Raw genomic sequence first — 22,302 nt, 5'->3', positions numbered from 1 at the left:
GACCAATTTCAAAAGGCGCAGGGGGATGACCCTTGCGTTTAGGCATTTTAATGTGCACCCCATTTGTGAATTTGGGAAGCGCTTTCAGAAATTCCCACTTATTTGTGCGAAGAGGGAAAAAAGGGCATCTGAATGAGTGCATCTGAGATGCGCTCATTTAGATGCCCTTTGGGAATTGGGCTGCTACTTTTTTTGGCAGAAGTGAGATGTGCTAGCTTATCTCCTCACTTGTGCAAAATAGGTTTTGTGAATCTAGACCATTGGGACCATCTGTACTAAAAAAAAATATGCTCTTGGGCTTGCTTCCCTCCTTTCACTCCTATTTGCTTCCTTTCATAGCTTTTTCTTTGTTTATTGTTCCCACTCGCACATCTTCATCTCCTCCTATTGTAAAACAGCTTCTGCTCTTTCTTCTGTCCCACAATATATAGTTTGTGATGCTTGTGAATCTGCTTAGAATCGCATGCTGTGCATATAGTCCGACATCTAGTGGTAATCACAGAGTATTGCTTCTTGGCTTCGAGGATCGAAAGGGGGGGTTGACATGGGCGTGGTGGTAACACTATCCCTAATGTGACGTGTAGTGTACCCATAATCCCTCATGCATCGAGGTCCCTCCGATTGTTTTTTTCCGCCTAGCTAGCTTGTCACCCTATGCAGAGCTCGTACATTGCAAAAATGTATTACTCTTTGTCCACGACCCTTGGTCATTAGTCTTCGATTTCCCTTCATCAACGACTACTTCTGCATCCTACGCCGGAGACTACAGATTTCGGCGGCTGGTGCTTCGGTTGACGCTGTCGACCGTGTGGCTTCAGCCCTACGACCAGGCCAATACAGTAGGGAGAGTGGGGCCCGGGGTTCTGATTCATTGTAGAATACCTCCCCACGCCCTCTTTTCGCTTCTGGTCTCGCATACATACTATACATTTTTGCTATACATAGCAAAAATCAGGAAGCAGATTCTATGATCAGCGAAAATGTATGAAGTAAAAAACTTCCCGTCCTCTCTCATTTAAGCAATAAGTGACAAAAATAATACATCACCTCAGCTATGGAGAGGACTCCCTTTAAGTTTTGCCCATCTTACAACAGCAAATACCCGTGGAAAGACACTCACCGAAGGTGTAACATGTGTCTACCTCGTGATCACGACTAGCAGTCCTGCAAGTCTTGCTGACTTTTGCATCCGAAGACGTTAAAGATCGACGGACGAATCGGTGAGCAGCCTACGCCATGCAGGCCGAGACTGGCTCCCACATTGCCGCAGGCGCCTCGAGTGATGAGCATACAAGCGACAGCCATGGCTCGGATGTGGAGGTCGCCATCGACCACTGCCCCCCCTCCACCCCACCCTGGCAGAACCAGCAGGTTCCCATGTGTCTGCCCCCGGATCCTTCAAGCAGGCTATGCTATGGGGCGACAACATCCCGGCGACAGGGGCACACCCACACCACAAGAAGGAAAATACACAACCATTGGCTTCCTCGACGGACTCGTCGAGGAGGCAAAAGACGGTAATGGGCCCGTTGATCCTCCTAATCGGCAGCCCTCCCCACAACCGTCTACACGGCATGCGTCCAGGCACACAACCCATAAGGGCGTCTCTACCAAACATCACAAGAGCGCTGACGCGCCTTCTAAAAGAGTGTCAGCTCAAAAGATTACCGCTGCACTGAAATCTTCGATGGCTACAGGCTCGTCGAAAACACTCCCCGACCCGCCAGAATTAAGCAAGAGTCTCGCGACCATCGTTTTGGCAGCAAATAAACTTCGAGACTCGTCCAAGTGTCGAGAGGAATACTCAGAAGGCACACAGTCCCTATCTAAGGCTATGGTGGAAAAATCTCAACCTCATAAGGACTCCTGCCCTCGAGAAGAGCCCTATCCCCCTCCATACCCCTCTGGTTCATCCCTATGGACCAGGGTTAGGTTTGAAGGATACATGGACAAGCTTTCCAAATTTGTAGAGTTATCTGAGAAATTCATAACCACTAAGAGACCTAGGGAGGAGGATTTCTGCTCTACTATTTCAAAAGTTCCAAAAATGTCAAGTAATTTCCCACAGGAAGAGGTTTTTGACCTTTCTGAGCTTTAAGTCCTATGAACACCCATATAATCGGGGAGAAAAAAATCCTTTTGAGGAGACCCCAGACTGGGGTGATGAACAGCCAGTAGAGGAAGCACCATGGCTTTCCCCCACCACTACTCCAGATCCAGACACCCTTTGTCTAGACCCTCCCTCCTCACCGACAAACCTCACCCATCGATGACCAGATGGCCTTTAATGCTATTCTAAAGAAGGCTGCTGAACACTTTCAAATTGTCACACAAGAGGCAGTACAGGACACAGAATGTGTGGAAGATGTCTTAAAGGAGAAAAACCCCACAAGTCAGGCGATACCACTACTTACTTCTATCAAGAGGCGCATCGCTTCCTCCGTTGACTCCATCTTTAACAAGAGCTGTCAATCCACGAGTCGAGAAGCTTTTTCCGTCCCTCTCCTACAGACCCGCTGTAAATCCGGGGCCATGGCACTTCTGGCTCCCTAGTAGTCACAACTACAAGGAAGAGAGCCGGAGTACCCTTGTCTACGGCTGAGGCACCACCAGACAAGGACTATAAAAAGTTATACACCCTTGGAAAGTGCATTACAACGTCAGTGGCATATTCCACTAGAATTGCCAATAACACCACATTGCTGGCTAGTCATAGTGACGTCCAGTGGAATTTACTCCAGGAGGGCCTGAAAAGTCCCGAAAACGATACGGTCACGCCTGCTGGCGGTTGTTTTGGAGGGTAGGCAGGTCAACCAGAATATACTAAAGAATACCTTGGATGCTGCAGAAACAGCGGGACAGACCCTGACCCAGGGTACCCTTCTTAAAAGGCATGCGTAGCTCAAGAATTTGGGTTTTAAGCCTGAGAGACAGGCATCCCTTATTAACAAGCCAGTACAGGAGACTAACTTGTTTGGGAAGGCAGTGGACGATGCCTTGAAAACAGCTAAAAAGGAACATGAAACCTTAAAGTCCCTAAACCAAATTAGGGGAAGACCCTATCAACAGCGAGTGGGTAGCTCTCGCCTTTCCTTTCGGGGGCAATCCTTCCCACATTCCCCCCACAACCAGTACGGAACAGGAAGAGCACCATGGTCCTCTGGGCAAGGAGTTACTGCCTCGGGTCAATTTCAACAGAGACAACAACGCCGAGGCAAAGTAAGAGGTAGAAACTCCACCCCAAAAGGCTCTCCGGCCTCTGCTCAAAAATGACTCGCCAGTCCGGGTCCCCTCCCATGCCTCCCCCGTTGGGGGACAAATAAAATCTTGCCTTGTTGCATGGGAGGGTATCACCACAGACCAGTGGGTGCTAAAGACCGTCGCCCACGGTTACTGTATCGAGTTCAGCCGGCCACCTCAATACCGACCACCAACATCCAGACGCCTCTCGCCAGAACACCTGAAAATTCTGCTACAAGAGGTGGAGATCCTTCAAGAAAAAGGCGTGATAGAAGTTATCCCCATTCTACAGGTAAACAAGGGTATTTATTCAGTGTGCTTCCGTGTACCCAAAAAGAATCTCACCATGCACCCTGTATTTGACTTGCACCCAACGAACAAGTTTGTCAAGCCTCAAAAGTTCAGAATTACAACATTGCAGAAACTAATCCCTCTAACACCGGGGGATTACATGGCAACATTGGACATGAAAGATGCATACTTTCATATTTCAATGTTGCCAGCGCACAGAAAGTACAGAAGGTTCATGATAGAGTACAAATACTATCAGTTCAAGGTCCTTCCCTTCGGCATTGCCTCAGCCCAAGGGTATTTACAAAGGTACTGGCAGTAGTAGCGGCTCACCTATCCTTACATCGACAACTGGCTAATAACAGAGGATTCGTACGGAACATGCCTATCAAATACTCAGAAGACGGTAGATCTCCTCTTCAGTCTGGGATTCTCCATCAACGAGAAGAAGTCCAGCTTGGACTCTAGCCAAGTTAAACAATTTCTGGGGGCTCTAATTCAGAACGAAGACTGGCTCGTCTTCCCCTCCAACGAGACGGTTCAAAACATGCTGTTCCAAATCCCTCACTATTTAGCCAATCGCGAGGTGACCGTACGTAAAGCTATCGGGCTGTGAGGGATGATGGCCTCCTGCATTTATCTAGTCCCACACTCACGTTTGCGCATGCGCCCTATGTAAGAGTGGCTCTCAAGCCAGTAGTGCCAGGCCAGTGGAAAATGGAACAATCTAGTGGTTGTCTTAGCAGCCCTCATTCTCTCTCTGCAGTGGTGGTCAAGGGAAAACCTCTTGCAGGATAAGATCTTCACCAACCCCTCAGTAGAAGCCACTCTCACCACGGACGCATCTTTGTGACAGGTTGGGGAGCTCACCTCCTTCATCAGACAGCGCATGGCGTATGGTCCCCAGTGGTAGCATCCAGCCACATAAACCTGTTGGAATTGATAGCATTATTCAAAGCCCTAAAGGCCTTTCAAACACACCTACAGGGAAAGAAAGTCCTAGTCCTCGAGGACATCACCACAACCATGTACTACCTGAACAAGCAAGGGGGCACTCACTCTCCAGGGCTATCCAAACTGTCTTCTTAGAACATATGGAAATGGGCTCTCAAACACAATATGTTCCTCCTGTCACAACACATTCCTGGGGAACTGAATCTTCTGGCAGACATGCTCAGCAGAGGCTTTCCACTACCTGCAGAGTACGAGTGGCAATTGCACAAAGACATTATTCTCAACGTCTTTGCAGACTGGGGCTTCCCAGAGATCGACCTGTTCGCAACACTGGAGAACGCACAATGCCCAGACTATGCCTCCAGGTACCCGCAGAACCGTTCCAAGGGGAATGGTCTCTGGATAACATGGTCAGGGAAATGTGTATACGCCTTTTCACCCAACTCCCCTACTCAACAAGATAGTGCACAAGATGCACCCGGAACCAGTCACAGTGACACTGGTGGCCCCTATGTGGGAACACCAACACTGGTTCTCTCATCCGATGGCAATGTCAGTCTCTCCTGCGAGGAAACTACCATGCCCATACAACATGCTATCACAGGACAGGGTGGGGTGAACACTCCACCCATGCCTGCAAACTCTCAACTTAACGGCCTGGCTCCTGAGGTCATAGTGTTCGGACGGCTCCAACTTCCTCAAAGATGCATGGACATACTTAGAGAAGCAAGAAAGCCTAACACCAGACATTGCTACTCCAATAAATGGAAGCGCTTTGTCATCTGGTGCCATTTTAAGAGCATCAATCCCATAGATAGCTCACCGACACACATTGTCCTATACCTGACTCGACTACTAGACTCCATTTTGGTTTTTAATTCCCTCAAGGTACACTTAGCTGCACTTTCTGCTTACACTAAGTCCCAGAAAAAAATGTTGTGGTGGAAAATACCAGTTATCAAGGCTTTTATGGAAGGGGCTAGAAGACTTCATCCTCCTATTTCAAAACCAGCTTCCTCGTGGGACCTGAACGTGGTTCTTACAATAGTAAATGGACTTTCCTTTTAACCTATGCATAAAACGAGTCTTAAAGCACTCACTTGCAAAACCACCTTCCTGGTGGCAGTCACCTCAATAAGAAGAGTTAGTGAACTGCAGGCCCTTTCAGTTCTAGACCCATTTGTCACAATTCACAAAGATAAGGTGGTTCTGCACACTCACTCATGGTTTCTGCCTAAATTCATTTCAAAATTCCATGTGAACCAGTCAATAGAATTACCCACCTTCTTCCAGAACCCCACTAACGTGGCAGAAAGACGCCTCCACACACTTGATGTGAGGAGAGCGGTCGTATATTATCTGGAAAAGACTAAACCACTAAGGAAAACAAAACAGTTTTTAGTTTCATTGCCAGCTGGTAGAGCAGGAGACCCTGTCTCTAAATCAGCCATTTCAAAGTGGATTGTAAACTGCATCACACTGTACTACACTCTTGCAAAGAGAGATCTGCCTTTCAAGCCTAGAGCACACTCTACTCGGAGCACTGGGGCTTCCATAGTATTCATTGCAAATGTTCCTCTCGAGTCCATTTGTAAAGCAGCAACCTGAAGTTCTGTACACACCTTTACAAGACACTACTGCCTAGATACATACTCTAGGTCTGATTCTCAGGTGAGACAAGCGGTACTAAGACATCTCTTTACTACTGTTCCTTCACACATCCAACCATCATCCCTGGGTACTGCTCGCTAGTCTATGCACAGCATGTGATTCTAAGCAGATTTACAAGCGTCAGAAGACATGCATTACCTACCGTAATAGCATATCTGATGATTGTACCTGCTTAGATTCACATGCGCCCACCCTTCCTTCCCTCTTGAAGTAGGAGCAACATGGACATCTTATTACTTTCTCTCTCTGTACTCACTCACGATAGTCATAGGCTCCCTCACGGCAGAAAAAACACAACCAGAGGGATCTCGGCACGTGAGGGATTTTGGGTACACTGCATGTTGCGTTAGGGATAGTGTTGCAAGCACGCCCATGTCGACATCCCCTTTCGATCCTCGAAAGACGAGATGCAATTCTCTGTGATTACCACTAGATGTCGGAGTATATTCACAGCATGTGAATCTAAGCCAATACAATCATCTGAAATGCCTTTACAGTAAGTAATGCATGTCATATTACTTTTATTTCTCCCTTGCATATGTTGCACAGTTTCTTTCACATCTATTTCTCTTCAGCATACATTTTATTTCCCTTGTTATCTTTTTCTTTCCCATAGCTTTTGTTTTTTTTTTATTCTGTTGATTCCTCTACTCCATTCAGCATGGTCGCCCTTTTATTACTTTCTGTCCCATTATGTTTCATACTAATTTATTCCTTCTGTGCCACCCTCTATTCATACCCACCCTTCTTTTTCTTTACCTTCTAGTCCTTTCTTCCCCCAACATCGTTTTCTCACTTCTTTCTCATCCCATCACACAGTGCCTTTTGCCCTTTAAAAAAAGATGTTACTGTTGGGTGTACATGTTCCAAATCAGAGGAGGGTAGATGGAGAGGATCTAACATACCCTCCCCGACATCCAAATTCCAAGGCACCCGAGGGCTTGACTTTTTTTGTTGTTGCGTTGGCACTCAGTGCCATCGGGAGGGAGGATTAAAGGGTTAAATGATATTGTAGTGGCCGTTTAGTATGTCATCTGGAGATGTTCTTTAGAGCAAAGTGAAAATGTTTTCATCAAGAAGGGTTTGGTAGAGTGGGTTCAGACCAGAATGATAAATCAACAACTAAATGAAATTATCACATGAGATTCAGTTGATCAAAGTGACCTGAAAGTTTTCACATAATATCAGAGATATCGCAACTTCATATTACAATAATCAAAAGGTGTCATGGTCTTAACGAGTTGTAAACTGAGAATGTTCTATTGAAATGAAACATAGTCTTGTGTACGAGTTGCATCATTGGTAGTGTACATCATGCTCTGGAATTGTCACATGGCTCTAGGTGTACTTCTGACATCCATTCTGTGTGCTATTGCTCTATAGGGAAACGCCGGAGAACAGCAATGGATTTCCCTGGGGCCTCCATCATTGTACCTCAGATTAAAGGAAAGGTTGGGAGGAAACGAGTGGGTCTGATTTCGACCGGCCCTCCCGTAAGACAGCACACCTCAATTCTTAATGCAGAGGGCAGTATGATAGGTAAGTAGAACGCATCTAGATTTTTCTCTCTCCACTCCTATCTTGATTTTCCTAGCATCAATCCGCTCTCATGTACTGCTGTTTTTATTAGATTGATTTTTCTTTCTGGTACCACTTTTCTCCAACTGATCATAGGGACTACTGCAGTATTCTGTGACGGCTGGAGTATTGCCTTCCCAGTTGCGATTTCCCATGAGACCATATTGGAGTGATGTATGAATACTTCTCCTGTTTGTTGGTAGGCTGAACCAGGCTGTCTGCATAGCTTTGCAGTATACAATACTCTGCGCCCTATACACGAAGCCCTGCTGTTCCTGTCTTTAAATAAGGCTGCTTAATTCATGAGAGAAATGTTCTAAAAGTCTCCTAAATCATATTACAAAGTGCCTACAAATTAATTGACTATATGTATGTTGATACCAACACCTTCAACTCGATAACTAAATTTGAAATTGTACAACAAACTAAGAGTGATCACAATTTGCTCTCTGCCCATTAGGGGGTTACTGAAGTGGGTCGAAACGCAAATACTTGTAAATACAGGTTAATAATTAACAATTCCAGAACGCGATTTCGATGGAGCCCCTCACTTTTGCAAAAATTCAACAGTGACATATTGGGTGTCAGTGGTGAGGTGGGTTAGTCTGGCGAAGCGTACTCCCCCTCCCTACAGACATACAAGCAGTTCCCAAGCACCAACTCTTACAGCTGTTTTGCTCCTAGGCATGTATTTGACAAAAAAGTGCATGAACGGAAAGCCTGTTTTGAGGGGATTGTGTCCTCCGACGTATTCCACATCGTTGACAGTAATTACCACAGCTGTGCTGCTTCGGAATGACGTCGATATGCTCCCTCGAGGGCCTCCGTCGCCGGTCGATGCCACTGGATGTTATATCTAGGACGCACGACGCTCGTAGCCTCAGTTCCGTTTATTCCACGAACGTGTTCGCTTCGGAATCTCGGCGCACTCTATTCTTCTACTTAGTTGTGAAAGTTTGAGATCTGCAGTTCCAAAATGTCCATCATGGACCTGTTCGAAGTCTGCCTCTGGTGCCTCGGCGAAAGCCACACCACCGACTACTGCGATGACTGCCAGTCCCTGACTTCGAAGGCCTTGCGGGAGCGGAGGAAGAAGTTAGCGGTAGGTAGGGTATCTAAAAACCCATAAGCCGAAATCTGCTGGACCTTCGACCGAAGACTCGAGGGCCGACTATCTGCATCAGCGTAAATCCATGGGGGTCTCGGTCTCGGAGTGGTTGCCGCCATTCCTCTGCCTCTTCTAGGCATTATCGGAAGCACCGTCACCGGTTGCCTTCCTCGTCAGAGGACTCCGCCAGAAGGCGGGTAGCTTGTCCCACCAAGCATTCATCACCGGCGGAATGGGACGCATTCCGCAAGGAGTTGATGGCGATTTTCGAATCGCAGGGCACCGTTCCGTACGCCCCTTCAAGAGAAGCCAACAAGGAACAAGCTTGAGCCACCGCTCGCATGCCTTCGGGCTCGGGCAGTCTGCGTGATCATCGGGACCCGTCGAGGTCCCGATCAGACAAGGTTGATCGCCATAGCCGTGCCAGGTCCAGGTCCTCGTCGCCGTCAAGACCGTCGGAGCCTGTGAGGCCTTCTAAGAAGGAATCAATACCGCAGGCGCCATGTCCGTTGAGAGACTCTTTCGAGGTTCCAGCTCTGAGGAGGTCGTCGACGCCATTGGCGCCAATGCCGTCGACGGACACGCTCAAGGCTCCGGCCTCGAAGCCGTTGTCAAAGTCATAGGCGCCTCAGTCGACTTCGACGCCAATTTCATCGGCGCCCTCAATGCCTTTTGAGGAAAATTTACCAGAGGTGCCCCGGAGGGCTGTGGAAATTCCGAGGAAGGCCCTCAGTAAGTCAGTGAGGCCTGTCTTTGAGCCCTTCTCTGGTCATCCCCCCCCAGGCTTGATTTATTCCAGCCTTTGGACTACATTTCAGAGGTGGAAGAAGGGTCGGATGAGGAGGGGGTGGTGCCTCCTGAGGTTCCTGATGACCTGTTGTCTGGTCAGAGCCAAATGGAAGACCTGCGTCAGTCCTTACATGATGCCAGTGGTCTGGACACCTCTCCGGAGATTGAGTTTGGCAGGCCTGAGCCTGGTACACATGCCGAGTCCTCGTACAGGCGTCTCATGTCGAGGATGACTGATTACTTGGGGTGGTCTGCTCCACCTGTGTATTTTCTGCAGGATGATCTGACAGACATCCTGGACCAAGGTCCACCCACTGACCCGGTGTTGCCGTTTCATATGGCCTTACAAAGAAGGGTGGCGGCGGCTTGGACTGCTCCGGAGAATCTCCCGGCAGTGAATAAGTCACTTCCGAATAAAATACTGTCCAGCCAGTGGTGACCCCTGCTACTCGTCTACGCACCCCACTCTGGAGAGTTTGTTGGTGCAGGCGGCTACGGCCCCAGCGAATCAGGCTGCGTACCCTACCATCCCTCCTTATAGGGACGACAAGCGCTTTGATGGTTGGGCGAGGAAAGTATTTTCATCTGGGGGTATGGCTTTAAAGGCAGCCAACTCCGTTTGTGCCTTGGCAAGATTCACTCACACTCTGTGGAATTGTGCATCTTTGGCGGCTGAACATATTCCCAAAGGTGTCATGATTCCTGCCCCTCATGTCCCCAGCCCTCCAAGATGTCAGGCTGGAGCCAGGCCACGATCACCTACATGGCCCTCAAGGGGCGCCTCCATCCCTCCAAAGATTCACTTGGAGTCAGACTTGGCGCTTGTGGCACCAGGCTCACTCACTCCCATAGGATAACTTTGGGGATTGGACTTGTAGTGCATTGATGGGGACAAGATGGATGCCCCCACATATTTCGGTTCCCAGAACTGCATGTGCAGTCTAGTCTTTTGGGTGTGGTTCGGCCCAGCGACACCTAGGATACCAGAGACTATTTAAGCCACGCACAGGCTGAGAAACATGCTTTGTGTTTTCTGCACCTGCAGCGTGACACTCACCGTGTTCGGATCGGTCGCCAGTAGGTCTACATCTTTCTTCTGCGCTCAGCTCTTGCAAGAACAAGAGCACCGTTAGGAACATCCTTACCTTGCAGCGCTTCTGGCCATCATTCATCGCTTCTTCTGTTCTGCCGGCATCTTCGGCGGTGTCATTCCCATCCCGGCACGCCGCTTCCTAAGGAAAAGGGAAAAGAACAGAAAAAAGGCATTAGTAAGCATTCAGCAAATCTTCGCTTATTTTCAAAGACTGTACGAGCTTCAAACGCTTACCTGAATCCCAGCCCCTCTGTGGGAACTCTGTCTCCGGAACTTCTCATTCATCTGCAAGAGGGAAAAAACACTCCAGGTTAGCGTGGAAACATCTAGAGGCGCCGCATACTGCGCTTACTCACCGCATTTCTTCTTCATAACCGGCATCCACGCTGAAAACGTGGCAGCACCTAAAAGACACAGCAAAAGAACTCGGTTCAATACAAATACGAAAGGGTCGCATTGCGCATCACACTCTCACTCACCTTCAGCGCTACTCATCTCAGCAGCACGTCGCCATCCCCGGACGCCAACCATCATCTAAGGAAGGAAAGGAACGAAGTTAGAGAACTGTTCAAAAGACTCATTATACTTACCTGTCGGACTCTTGCCAGTGAAGTAACTAGGCAGCAACGAGCCTGCATCAATCAATGCGTCCCTGCGCTGAAAGGAGGACGGAGAGCACACTTTCCAAGAAAACAAGGTGAGCTGTGGATCAAAGGGAAGGGTTGGACCCCGGGGAAGAAGGGGTTCAAGCACACAGAGACAATAGGGAATTAAACTCTACCAATCCTGTGTTTCAGGCCCAGTCTCCAGTCGAGTAGACTCCAGGGAAGGGTTCAAGGTTGTAAGAGGTCAGAACAGGCTGAGTGACGTCCCCATGGATACCAGGTGAGCGTTACAAAAGGGGAGGAACGGGATGGTTTTCTGGCCCTTGTTCAAGATGGCAAGGATGCTGTTCAGTCGGGTCTGGATGTGGCAGACTGTGTCAGCCGGTCCATGGCAGCCAGCACCGTGATGCGCAGGTTTGTGTGGTTGCGGAAGTTGGGGTTTGCTCCTGATGTACAGTTCCGGCATCTCAACATGCCCTTTGATGGTGTCCATCTTTTTGGCAGCAAGGCTGATGAGAGCCTTGAGAGGCTACAGACCTCCAAAGCTGCAGCGAAGTCCTTGAGCGCTGCAATACGTCAACCTGCGCCTTTTTGTCCTAAGGTACAGCAATGGAGGGGAGGTTCTTTTCGATACTACTTTTCCTTTGGTAGATCGAGAGGAGCTGCCAGTCAAAGAGGCCAACGTAGGAGTACCAGAGGTGGAAAACAAGTTACTCAAGGTGCCAAAGCAGCTCGGGCAGTTGCCTCTTTGCCCTCAGGCACTGCTGCAGCTGCGTCAGCTCAGTCATGAGGCCATGTCCCATGGTTCGCCAGTTGGGGAAAGACTGGCGCAGCATCTTTTAGAATGGCGTGCCATTACTTCAGATGTGTGGGTTCTGGAGATCATAGCCCACGGCTACTGTCTTCCTTTCCAGCAGAGGCCTCGCGACAATCCACCAGGGAAGCTCTCTTTGAAGCGTCCGGATCCGCTCCTTGCGCAGGAAATCCTATCCCTGCTGGAGAAAGGTGCCATAGAACTGGTGCCTGTAGCAGAGAGGAACAAGGGATGGTATTCCCCATATTTTTTTATCCCGAAAAAAGACAGAGGATTGACACCCATCATGGACTTGCGTGGTTTGAACAAGCTCCTCAGGAAGGACAAGTTCAAGATGGTTACTCTTTCTCAAGTCCTCCAGGCCCCTTCAACTTCAGGATTGGTTGGTGTCTCTCGACCTCAAGGAGGCTTACTTTCATGTGGCGATTCATCCCAAGCACAGGAAGTACCTGAAGTTTGCGGTTGGTGACTCGCATTTTCAGTTTCGGGTCCTGCCGTTCGGATTGACCTCTGCCCGAGGGTCTTCACCAAGCTGATGGTGGTGGTGGCAGCGCATCTCAGGAAAGGGGGGGATTCACGTCTACCCCTACATGGACGATTGGTTAATATGGGCGCACTCTCCCGAGCAAGTCCTGGATCATCTGTACGTCACCTGCCACTCCCTACACACGCTGGGCTTCTCCCTCAACTTAAAGAAGTCTCGTGCAACACCTACCCAGCGGCTTCAGTACATCGGGGCAGTGCTCGACGTGTCCCTGGGGCTGTGTTCGCCTCCCCATTTGAGGGCTCCTCACATTCTGTAGATGGTAAACAAGTTTCAACGTGCCCAGAGTCTCCCGGGTTTCGAGTTCTTGAGGTTGCTCGGCCTCATGGCATCCTGCATTTTCCTGGTGCCAGAGGCCAGGCTGCGGATGAGATCTCTGCAGTGGGCTCTCAAGATGCAGTGGTCGCAGTTCTCCGGCAGGATGTCGGATCCCGTTCAGATTCCGCCCTCGGTCACCCCGGACCTTCTGTGGTGGGCTGTCGAAGGAAATCTGTTGAAGGGGGCTCCGTTTTGGCAACCATGGCCGGAGGTGACGATCGTGACGGACGCATCCCTCACGGGTGGGGAGCTCATGCCAACGAGTTGACGGTCACCGGCTGTTGGTCTCCGTCGGAGTCCAGACTCCACATCAATCTGTTAGAGCTGCGGGCTGTCAGGCCAGTCCTGAAGGCTTTTCTGCCATCTGTGCGGGGGAAGAATGTCCTGATTATGACGGACAATACAGTGGCCATGCACTACCTCAACAAAAAGGGGGGGCAGGGTCACTCCCATTGTGCAGGGAGGTGATGCAGCTCTGGTTCTGGGCCATCCAGCAGGAAATTTCGATCTCAGCAGTTCATCTGGCCAGAGACAAAAACGCGGTGGCGGACGCTCTGACCAGGCAGAGCACAGTCTCTCACGAGTGGGAGCTGGCTCAGGAAGTTCTGTTGGAGATCTTCGCCCTTTGAGGAACCCCACAAGTGGATCTCTTTGCCACCAGTGTCAACCGGAAGTGCAAAAGATTCTGTTCGTGGGAATTTCCTCCAAGAGGCGCCTTAGGGGATGCGTTTGTAGTGGAGTGGTCCTTCCCACTGCTGTACGCGTTTCCTCCAGTCCCGGTCATTCCGCAAGTGTTGTGGAGGTTACAGAGGTTCGGTTCCCGATGATCCTCATTCCTCCGGCATGGGCCAGGAGAGCGTGGTACCCCGACCTTCTAGGCATGTCCATCTGCCCTCCACGTCGTCTTCCCTACCGAGACTATCTGCTCTCACGGGAGGGGGGTTGAGTTCTCCATCCAGAGGTCAAGTCCTTCAGCCTTCATGCCTGGTATCTGAAAGACTGAGGTATAAGGTTTGGGACCCCCCTGAAGACGTGATGGAGATGTTGCTTTCGGCCAGAAGGCCCGCAACGAAATCCCTGTACTGTTGCCGTTGGAGGAAGTTCTGCGACTGGTGCAGGGTGCAGAATGTGGATCCTTTTCAATGTTCCATTCCTTTAGTCTTGTCTTTTTTGCTTTCTTTAGCCCACAAGGACCTGCAAGTAGGTACCATTAAAGGAGTACCTGGCGGCGCTGTCCATATTTAAGTGAGTGAGTTGCTGGCACTCTCCGCCAAGCCACCTTTCACAGTGTTCCATAAGGACAGGGTTGTCCTTAGGGTTCGTCCTTCTTTTCTTCCGAAGGTTGTGTCGGAATTTCATTTAAGCCAGAAGGTGGTTTTTCCTGCCTTCTATCCGCCTCCACATCCTGGTAAGGAAGAGGAGAGGCTCCATAGGTTGGATCCTAGGAGAGCTTTGGTTGGATCCTAGGAGAGCTTTGAGTTTCTATCTCTCACGGAGATTTCGGGTCAGAGTGGACCATCAGCTCTTTGTTCGTTACGCTGGAAGGCGTTTAGGTCAGGCTGTTTCCAAACAGACCTTGTCCAGATGGATCATTTTGGCAATCTCTGAATGTTGGCGGGTAAGGACCTTCCAGTAGGCTTACAGGCTCACTCTATTAGGGGTGTGGCTGCCTCCACGGCTCTTCAGAGGGGCGTTCCGATTCGCATTATTTGCGAAGCAGCCACGTGGGCTTCTGTCCATACCTTTGTGAGACACTATTCCCTGGATTCTATCCATGGGCAAGATTTGGCCTTTGGTAAGGCAGTCCTATATTCTGCACTTTGATTGGGCATTCTAAATTGAAGAATTTGTAAATTCTTTTCCCACCTCCATACGTTGGTACTGCTTTCGGAGTCTGTCAAAGATGTGGAATACGTCGAGGACACAATCCCCCCGAAGAACAAGTTACTTATCTTACCTGGTAACGTTCTTTCGATGGGATGTTCCTCCAACGTATTCCACATCGTACCCTCCCAGCCTGCCCCTCTACTGAGTTTCTTATATGATTGCAGCTTACGTTTCCGCAAGGCTTTCTGCAGTCATACTGGCAGGTGGTTGGTGCCACACGTTCTGGGAAAAAACTACAGCTGAGGCTAAGGGCGTCGTCATGGTGTTTAATCACAACACTAATGCCAAAAACACGAAAACAAAATGGGTAATCCAAAATGAAAGACTGGAGTGTGTCCCTCGATACACGTACTTGGGAGTCACAATATCTGCTACGTGCAGTGATGCGCATTTGCTCAACTTAAATAATAAACTTGACATGACCATATCGCAGACAAGCATCATACAAGCAAAATTTTGAAAATTTTCTATCCAGCCAGCCCTAACATACTTTCGCCAAAAGGTCACCCCAATACTCTTATATGGCTCAGAAACTATTCTGATTCTTTCGGAGAACGTCTCAAGTAAATTTGAGTCCAAATTTTGGAAATAAACACTTGGGTTGCCTGACTGCACTCCAATTGCTGTGATTCGTAACGACTTGGGTTTAACCTCTCTCTATGCTCGTTACTTATAGCAATTGATAGCTTTATGTAGGAAATGCCTTTTAGCTGATTCATCCAACATGCTTATGAATGCTCTTTCCTGTTACATTTTGACCTCTGGTGATGAATTTGCACGTACGTGGCGACAAGAGGTCATTAATGGTCTGGCTTATGCTGATTTATCTGTTGAGATCCTTGTTCAAAATCCAACTCATGTCAAGACCAAATTATTCAAATGGGATTGGGCTCGTAATAGAAATACCTGTCTATCGTATTGTGACTTTAATGGGGAGGCTTTCTTGCACAAAAGGTACAGCGTGCCTGAAACCTACTTGATCAAATGTCCATCTAAACAACATCGATCAGACTTTCTGAGGTTGAGGTTGAATTTGTGGTCTACTGGCGAAATATTGGCCAGACGTAAAATCATTGCACCACATGAAAAATTCTGTAGATATTGTAAAGATGAAACACAAATAGAGACCTTGCGTCACTTACTAGTTGAATGTAAAGCCTTGTGTGATGCTCAATCTCGTTATTTAAGACCAGTTGTCATAGACTACCGAGAAATCACACCTGAAACATTGTGGCTCATGATTGTGTGGACGTCTGACTGCACTGAGAATAGGTGCTTTAACCTTCCGGAAAAATCTGGGGGATTTAATGAAGTATACCAAAATGCAAAACAGATTATTTTAAACAAACTACGATTCAAGTGTAAAATTCATGAACTGTGAGTTGTTGAAAACATTTTTTTCTTCTTTTAATTTGATGAAATGCATAATGTTGTAAAAGGAGAATGTCTAAAACAGTATTTTTGTATTAAAAAAGTGCCTACAAATGAAAACCGGTTGGCTTGATACATTGTGGAGTTTACACAGTAAGGGTTAAGAAGCCAGGACTGGGAAACAGCTTGTGAATCCATTTTAGTTCTAGTGTTGTGTGTGATTATATTCCTGTTCCTCTGTCTGAGATGATGAGAATGGGAGCCAGTGGCATCTTCTGGTCCGAGATCAGAATTCACTTTTGGTTGATGGTAGCACATGTTGCCTCGCCACAGATGGTATGCCAAAAAATGCTTCAATATGACCTCATTCATTCCAATTGTTTTCCCTTGAACCATAATGTCATTCTGCCTTGATAACTAGTGCCCTTTGTGTCACTTTCATCCAGGAGAGGTTACGAGCGGTTGCCCGTCTCCCTGCTTAAAGCAGAATGTCGCCATGGGATATGTGGAGCCAGGGCACACGAAGGTTGGGACCCCCATCAGAGTGGAAGTGCGGAAGAAGCCTGTGGATGCCATGACCAGCAAGATGCCTTTTGTGCCCACTCACTACTACACAGTTAAATGACACACAAAAACAGTCATCCGCAGCCTAAGATTTATGAAGAGATCATGAAAATAATCAGATTTAAATTAGATCTGTGATGACATTTTTACCTGCAATTGTTTACTATTGGTGAAGCGTTTTTGCACTATGCTCTTTGGGGAACAACTTGCTACAAAACGTGATATGTTTTCAAGTGACTTCTGGTGTTTTTCTATGGATAGGATCTAGAAAATGCATGGTAACAGCCATCTTAATTGCAAGATATTTTTACAGTGGGTACAGGTAATCGCAGCCTGGTCTGCAATGCCTTCTGATCATCATTTCACTGGTCCTAGATATGAGTTATGTTTTTTATTTTTTTATTATTAGTAGTAGTGATGCCTGGGACTGGGCCTTCACATTTGTTACCCCAGTTTGCACACGCCTTTCTTTCTTTCTTTCTTGTCAATCTTGTAAACTTGGCAAACTATTGCCTTATTTCATTACTAACAAAGAGCATGTTCAACAATAAGGACGCAAAGTCAAGAAAGGCCATGGTGATATCCCTCTTGTACCCGTGAGACGTGAGGTCCCTTAAACTCTGCGGTGACACTTAGTTTTTCATATATGGGTATGTATTGGCTTTTTTTTTGCATCGTAAAGTACACATTGTTGCACTGAAATGCTTCTTCATCATGAAGTAATCCTGTATTGTGTGTTTATCCTTTCAAACTAAGCATTTCCCCATACTCTGAACACCACATATTTTTGCACTCTTTTAAAGGGTTTTTTAAACATTGAGGGGAATTGAGGGGAATATTTTTCTATAAACTTTATCTAGAAATATTTTGTATGGTCCGTTTCAAGGGGCCGGTTAAGACTTAAAACAAGGAGCAATATTGTGATGATTTGAAAAATGTATTAATTTTTCATACTCTAAAGACACTATATATATCCTGTGTATATGCTGTGCGCTATATACTCTTGATGACGTGGTGGTGGTACAACACCAGTGAAATATGAACTAATCTGCAGAACATAGGTTACATATGTCCAGCTTTACAAGTAACTCTCCCATTGTCCATAATACAGGAAATATGTTTTTTTCTGTCTGGCAGAGTTGTGACCTACACTTTCAAAGGGGCCTGCTGTGTGGATAGGATTATTTTTTGTAATTATTTGGAGGATGTGTAAAACAAACCTGTTTCTCCCTGATATCCTGGCCAATAATTGTAGAAACGAGTCAAGAAATTGGGGTATTGCCTTAAGAGGAAGCCCAACTTCTTCACCACTGACAACACATCTATGACTTTGCAGGTGGCCAGAGGGTAAGTCAGTTGTACCAGTTTTGCAGGATGGCATCATGAATTCGGTGCCCCATGTGTACACAAAGGAGTGAAACCTGTATGAGGATTGTTATCCCTGTCAGGCCCGCTTGGGATTTTCACTGCTGTCATTAGATTGCATTTACACATTAAATATATGTTTGTCTAGTGCAGCGTTTCTCCATCTTGGTGCTGGGCAGTACAGCATTGGCAACCCGTCCTCATCAAAAGTGGACAATCAATTTGTTACATGTTTCTTGAATGAAATGTGCTCTACTGTTTTGAGGACCTGCTGAGTGGAACTGGAAAAAACATTTTCCTTTACTAGTTTAGATGTCTATTACATAAAATACCCGAGAGCTTAAGAAATGTGTTGGTAAACACTTTAAACAGGCCAAGCCAATTAAGGCTTTGGTTTCAGTATCTCTTGACCAAAAAACATTGTACAGCATATTGGGAATTCAATATGAATGTACATTCTTTCATTCGTATCGGTAGTTACTGTTGTAGGATGTTTTGTGGTCCAGGAAATCACTATTTCAGTATAGGTGATGATTCATTGTGTGGGGCACCAAGAATCACTTATATGGTTGTAATTTTAGGACACAAAGCTCACACCTGTTTCTAATATCGGTTATTTGCATTGCATTAATACATGTTGGTACTACCTCTTTAGAAGGGAAATCGACATGCCTCTGCTATGCCCACTGTGGCTGAAAGGGTTGCAACTTCTCACCCTTCCCCTTTGGTTTAGGGGTAAGTGGCACATGTGATCTGGCTTTTGGCTGGACATGCTGCAGGCATAATCTGTGCCCGCCAAGCTAACAGGATGTGCACGGATTTCCAAGTTATACATATTTTAAAATTCTCTTGAGTTATACAATAAACTTTAAGGTGCACTTCCCACATATGGCGAGTGCATATTGTGGACAAGTGATGGTGCATACAAAGTAGTGTTTAAGCCTGAACAACGGATTCTCGTTTGCTGAAAAACATTCTAATTCTTCTCAAAATCTTTGAGAAATGTCGTTAGGTTGCCTTGTAGTCACTATTTTACATCTGCAGTGCAAGGAATTAGGCAGAATGCTGCAATATATTTCAGTCAGATAAACGTACAAAAAAGTCTGGTTCTTGCACAATTATATATCCAGGCAGAGTGGGCTTCCAATCAGCAGATCCTTGAAACAAAATATTCTTGTTTCTGTAGCCTCTTCTGCGCATGTCTCCAATTCATGCACTCTCACCACTCATTCAAAGAACAATGGACAGGGGGCCAAAACGTTTGCAAGTACTCCTAAAATGGCGACACATATTTTAGAAAAATAAAGATATTTAAATAGCTGCTTTAAGTAACAAACTTTGTTTGGTGAAGCCTCGCATTTGTACAGGACAACATTTGGTAACCAGCTTCCCTGAGAAATGTGGAGCATTCCGTGCGTTGGGCTTGCTCCATAGAGAAAAGTGGCGAGTGGTACATATGTTTTACCTATTTGGGAAAATAAGAGAATATATTTAACTAATCAAATTTATTGATTTGAAAAGTAGCTCTAATGAAGTTGGTTTATACATTTTCCGTCCAGGCAAATCCTTGTTACTTATTACTTGGACTGTTCAATATAGTGCACTCTGAAATGGTTTCTCTTGGGAACTCCAAACCCCTTTCCGTATTTGTGTGTGCGTCATCTACATGATCGTTTTACCAGTTTTCTCATTAAATAATTATTTTGCAACTTGGTACTCCTCTGCTTACCATGAGTCAGACAACAGTGGTTTTCTCATGCATAGACGTTGTCCAGAAGCAACGACCGTCAGGCCCATCCAGTTTGCCATTTACTGCTAAATCCTGACACAGACCGTGAATGGTCTCTAGATTTTACCTTTACCCACACAAATGTATCATGTCTGTGTGTCTGCCCTGGGCCTATTCCAATTCCTTTACTGCTTTCCTCTAATGCACGTCTACTGAGTGCTTGTTCTCTGCATCCAGTCATTTTCTAATGTTATTCCTTCAGTCTCGTATACCAACCTCTTGGAGTAGTCTTCTTAGTCTTCTCCTTTACAATACTTAAATTTTCCTTTTTGCAATGTGAACATCTCCGTATGACTGCTCTCGTTCCACACCCTTTCCTTGACTAGGTTTGTTTTCTTGAAAATCGATAACCTGTACCGCCCTCAGCAAAAGGGCTATCATGCTAATCGAACATTCCAGATACTGATGGCAGAATGTTTTCAATAAAACAGAGAGGCAAAGGGGAATCAATGGATTGTTGGGGCGCACACAGTGCGGATATTCCAATTGATGTCCTGTGCTGCTACATTGTCTTCATTGGCACAACCAGCATTCCAATAATAAACTAAAGACATCCAGTAGATGCCATCTCTTCCAAGAATCTGGGAATTACTCCAAGGCAAAAGCTGAGGACGCGCATAAAACACCCGCTGCTTCCACTCGCCTTTCTTGCCCCTAACCTGACTCCAAGGCAAAAGAAGAAAAACGTCCACAAGTACCCATTGCTCCTAACCTGACTCCTTTTCAAAAGAAAAGGAAACGTCCCTGAAACACCCATTGCTCCCACTGGCCTTTCTTGCCCATAGCCAGACTCCCAAGGCAAAAGAAGAGCAACGCCCATTGCACCAACTCACCTTTCTTTCCCATAGCCTGTCCTCTTCCAAGAGTCCTCTAGCTCATGTAAAGTATTATTTCAATTCGCACATAGTATGTTTTAATGTATTTTTAATATATAGGTTATTAACACTACCAAAAATGTCCTGTTTGCATGATACTGCTTTGGCTCACATTGGCATAGTTTAGTAGGTGATAATACAGTGATTGGATAACACAGAAGAATGTCTACTCTTGTCATATGCAGAACTGCTCCACATCCTTGGCAGCTGTGGACTGCTTTAGTGTTGTTAAATACTGAGCATTAGACTCCTAGTATCCATCTCAGGAGCGTACATACTTTATTCGAAGAGACTCACTCAAACTCAAGTGGGGCGGTGCACTACCAGAGCTCCAGAAACCCCACACCCAAGCACATACAATAATAAAACCTGACTGCAGCATTCGTATTTTATCAAACAACATTTTTATTGCTTTTTGAATTGGAAAAGATCCCCCAATCAGTGACGGCTTAATTTATTGTATAATGGCAAGGAGGCTGCTCTCGGGCCGCATCCAGTTGATGTGCAGTTGTTCTCATGTAGATTCAGACACATTTGTCCCTTTCCCGGCCACACGAACCAATGCTGGCAAAGGGCACTATGTAGCTCTTGAGCAAAGCCTACCTTTCATGCTTATGTCTGCAAGTGATAGGTGGTTGCGATGGGTCTGCAATCGGCTAATCAGCCAGTTTTCATAAACTAGATTGGAGTGTGTGAACAGGTTGACGGCTAAATAACAACTTCGCCTTATACATGGCATGAGGCTGGTGGAAATAACGGAGCTATTGGAGATTTAACTCAAAACCAAAAGGACTAAGATAGAAAATTGAGTGATGAGAAGCCTATTAGGCAGGACATACTATGACATCATCTGTAAATTAACATTTTGTTTTGTGAGGTAGACATCTTAAACTGTAGAAAACTCAGGAGACCAACCAAAACAACAGAATCAGGGATCTGTAAAAATGATTTATCTACTCAATGAACTTTACCTAACATCGGAGATTGCAGAAACATGCCAAGCTTTCTATAAGGGTTGTTTTACAAAACAGGAACAACTGTATATTCCATTTATAAGAAACACTCTTATTAGAGGGCAAGCACTGTGATCACGTTTAGCTATTTCAGAGATTTATCCTTTTGTAAACTCGTGAAAAGAAACATTAAAGATTTTGATACAGTAAAAGTGCCTTGTTTGTATTTGCTGTTTGTACTTTATTATCTCATCAGAATCAGAAACCTCTTTCACATCGCCGTTGCTTTCTCCATGTCCATACATTTAAATCAAGAAGTACTTTCCCAAATAATTGTTGCCATTCCATTCATTTCATGCTGCACATTGAGCTGTCTAGTTACAGCAAAGGTTTCATCTAGCCCACCCTGCACACTCAGGTGCTCCTGCAGTCCCTGAGCATTTTTTGCCAGGTATTCTGCAGGGCATGATCCTCCAGTGACATTAATGCGTAA

The 22,302-nt window shown here is 46.4% G+C and overlaps 1 protein-coding gene across 1 annotated transcript in view; it reads left to right on the top strand.

The window, feature by feature from the left end:
* AMT (aminomethyltransferase) overlaps positions 1-22,021 on the top strand; it is a 459,623-nt gene extending 437,602 nt beyond the window's left edge. The window contains exons 8-9 of the mRNA XM_069644169.1: positions 7,540-7,695; positions 16,710-22,021. Coding sequence (XP_069500270.1) covers positions 7,540-7,695; positions 16,710-16,888 — 335 coding nt within the window. The 3' untranslated portion in view covers positions 16,889-22,021. The remainder of the gene's footprint in view (positions 1-7,539; positions 7,696-16,709) is intronic.
* Positions 22,022-22,302: the final 281 nt, after the last annotated feature.

This window comes from Ambystoma mexicanum, chromosome 2p, assembly GCF_040938575.1.
Source record: "Ambystoma mexicanum isolate Mex_15411 chromosome 2p, UKY_AmexF1_1, whole genome shotgun sequence".
Lineage (NCBI taxonomy): Eukaryota > Metazoa > Chordata > Amphibia > Caudata > Ambystomatidae > Ambystoma > Ambystoma mexicanum.
The sequence above is the reverse complement of the archived record's forward strand: the minus strand, read 5'-3'. Positions and strand labels throughout refer to the sequence as shown.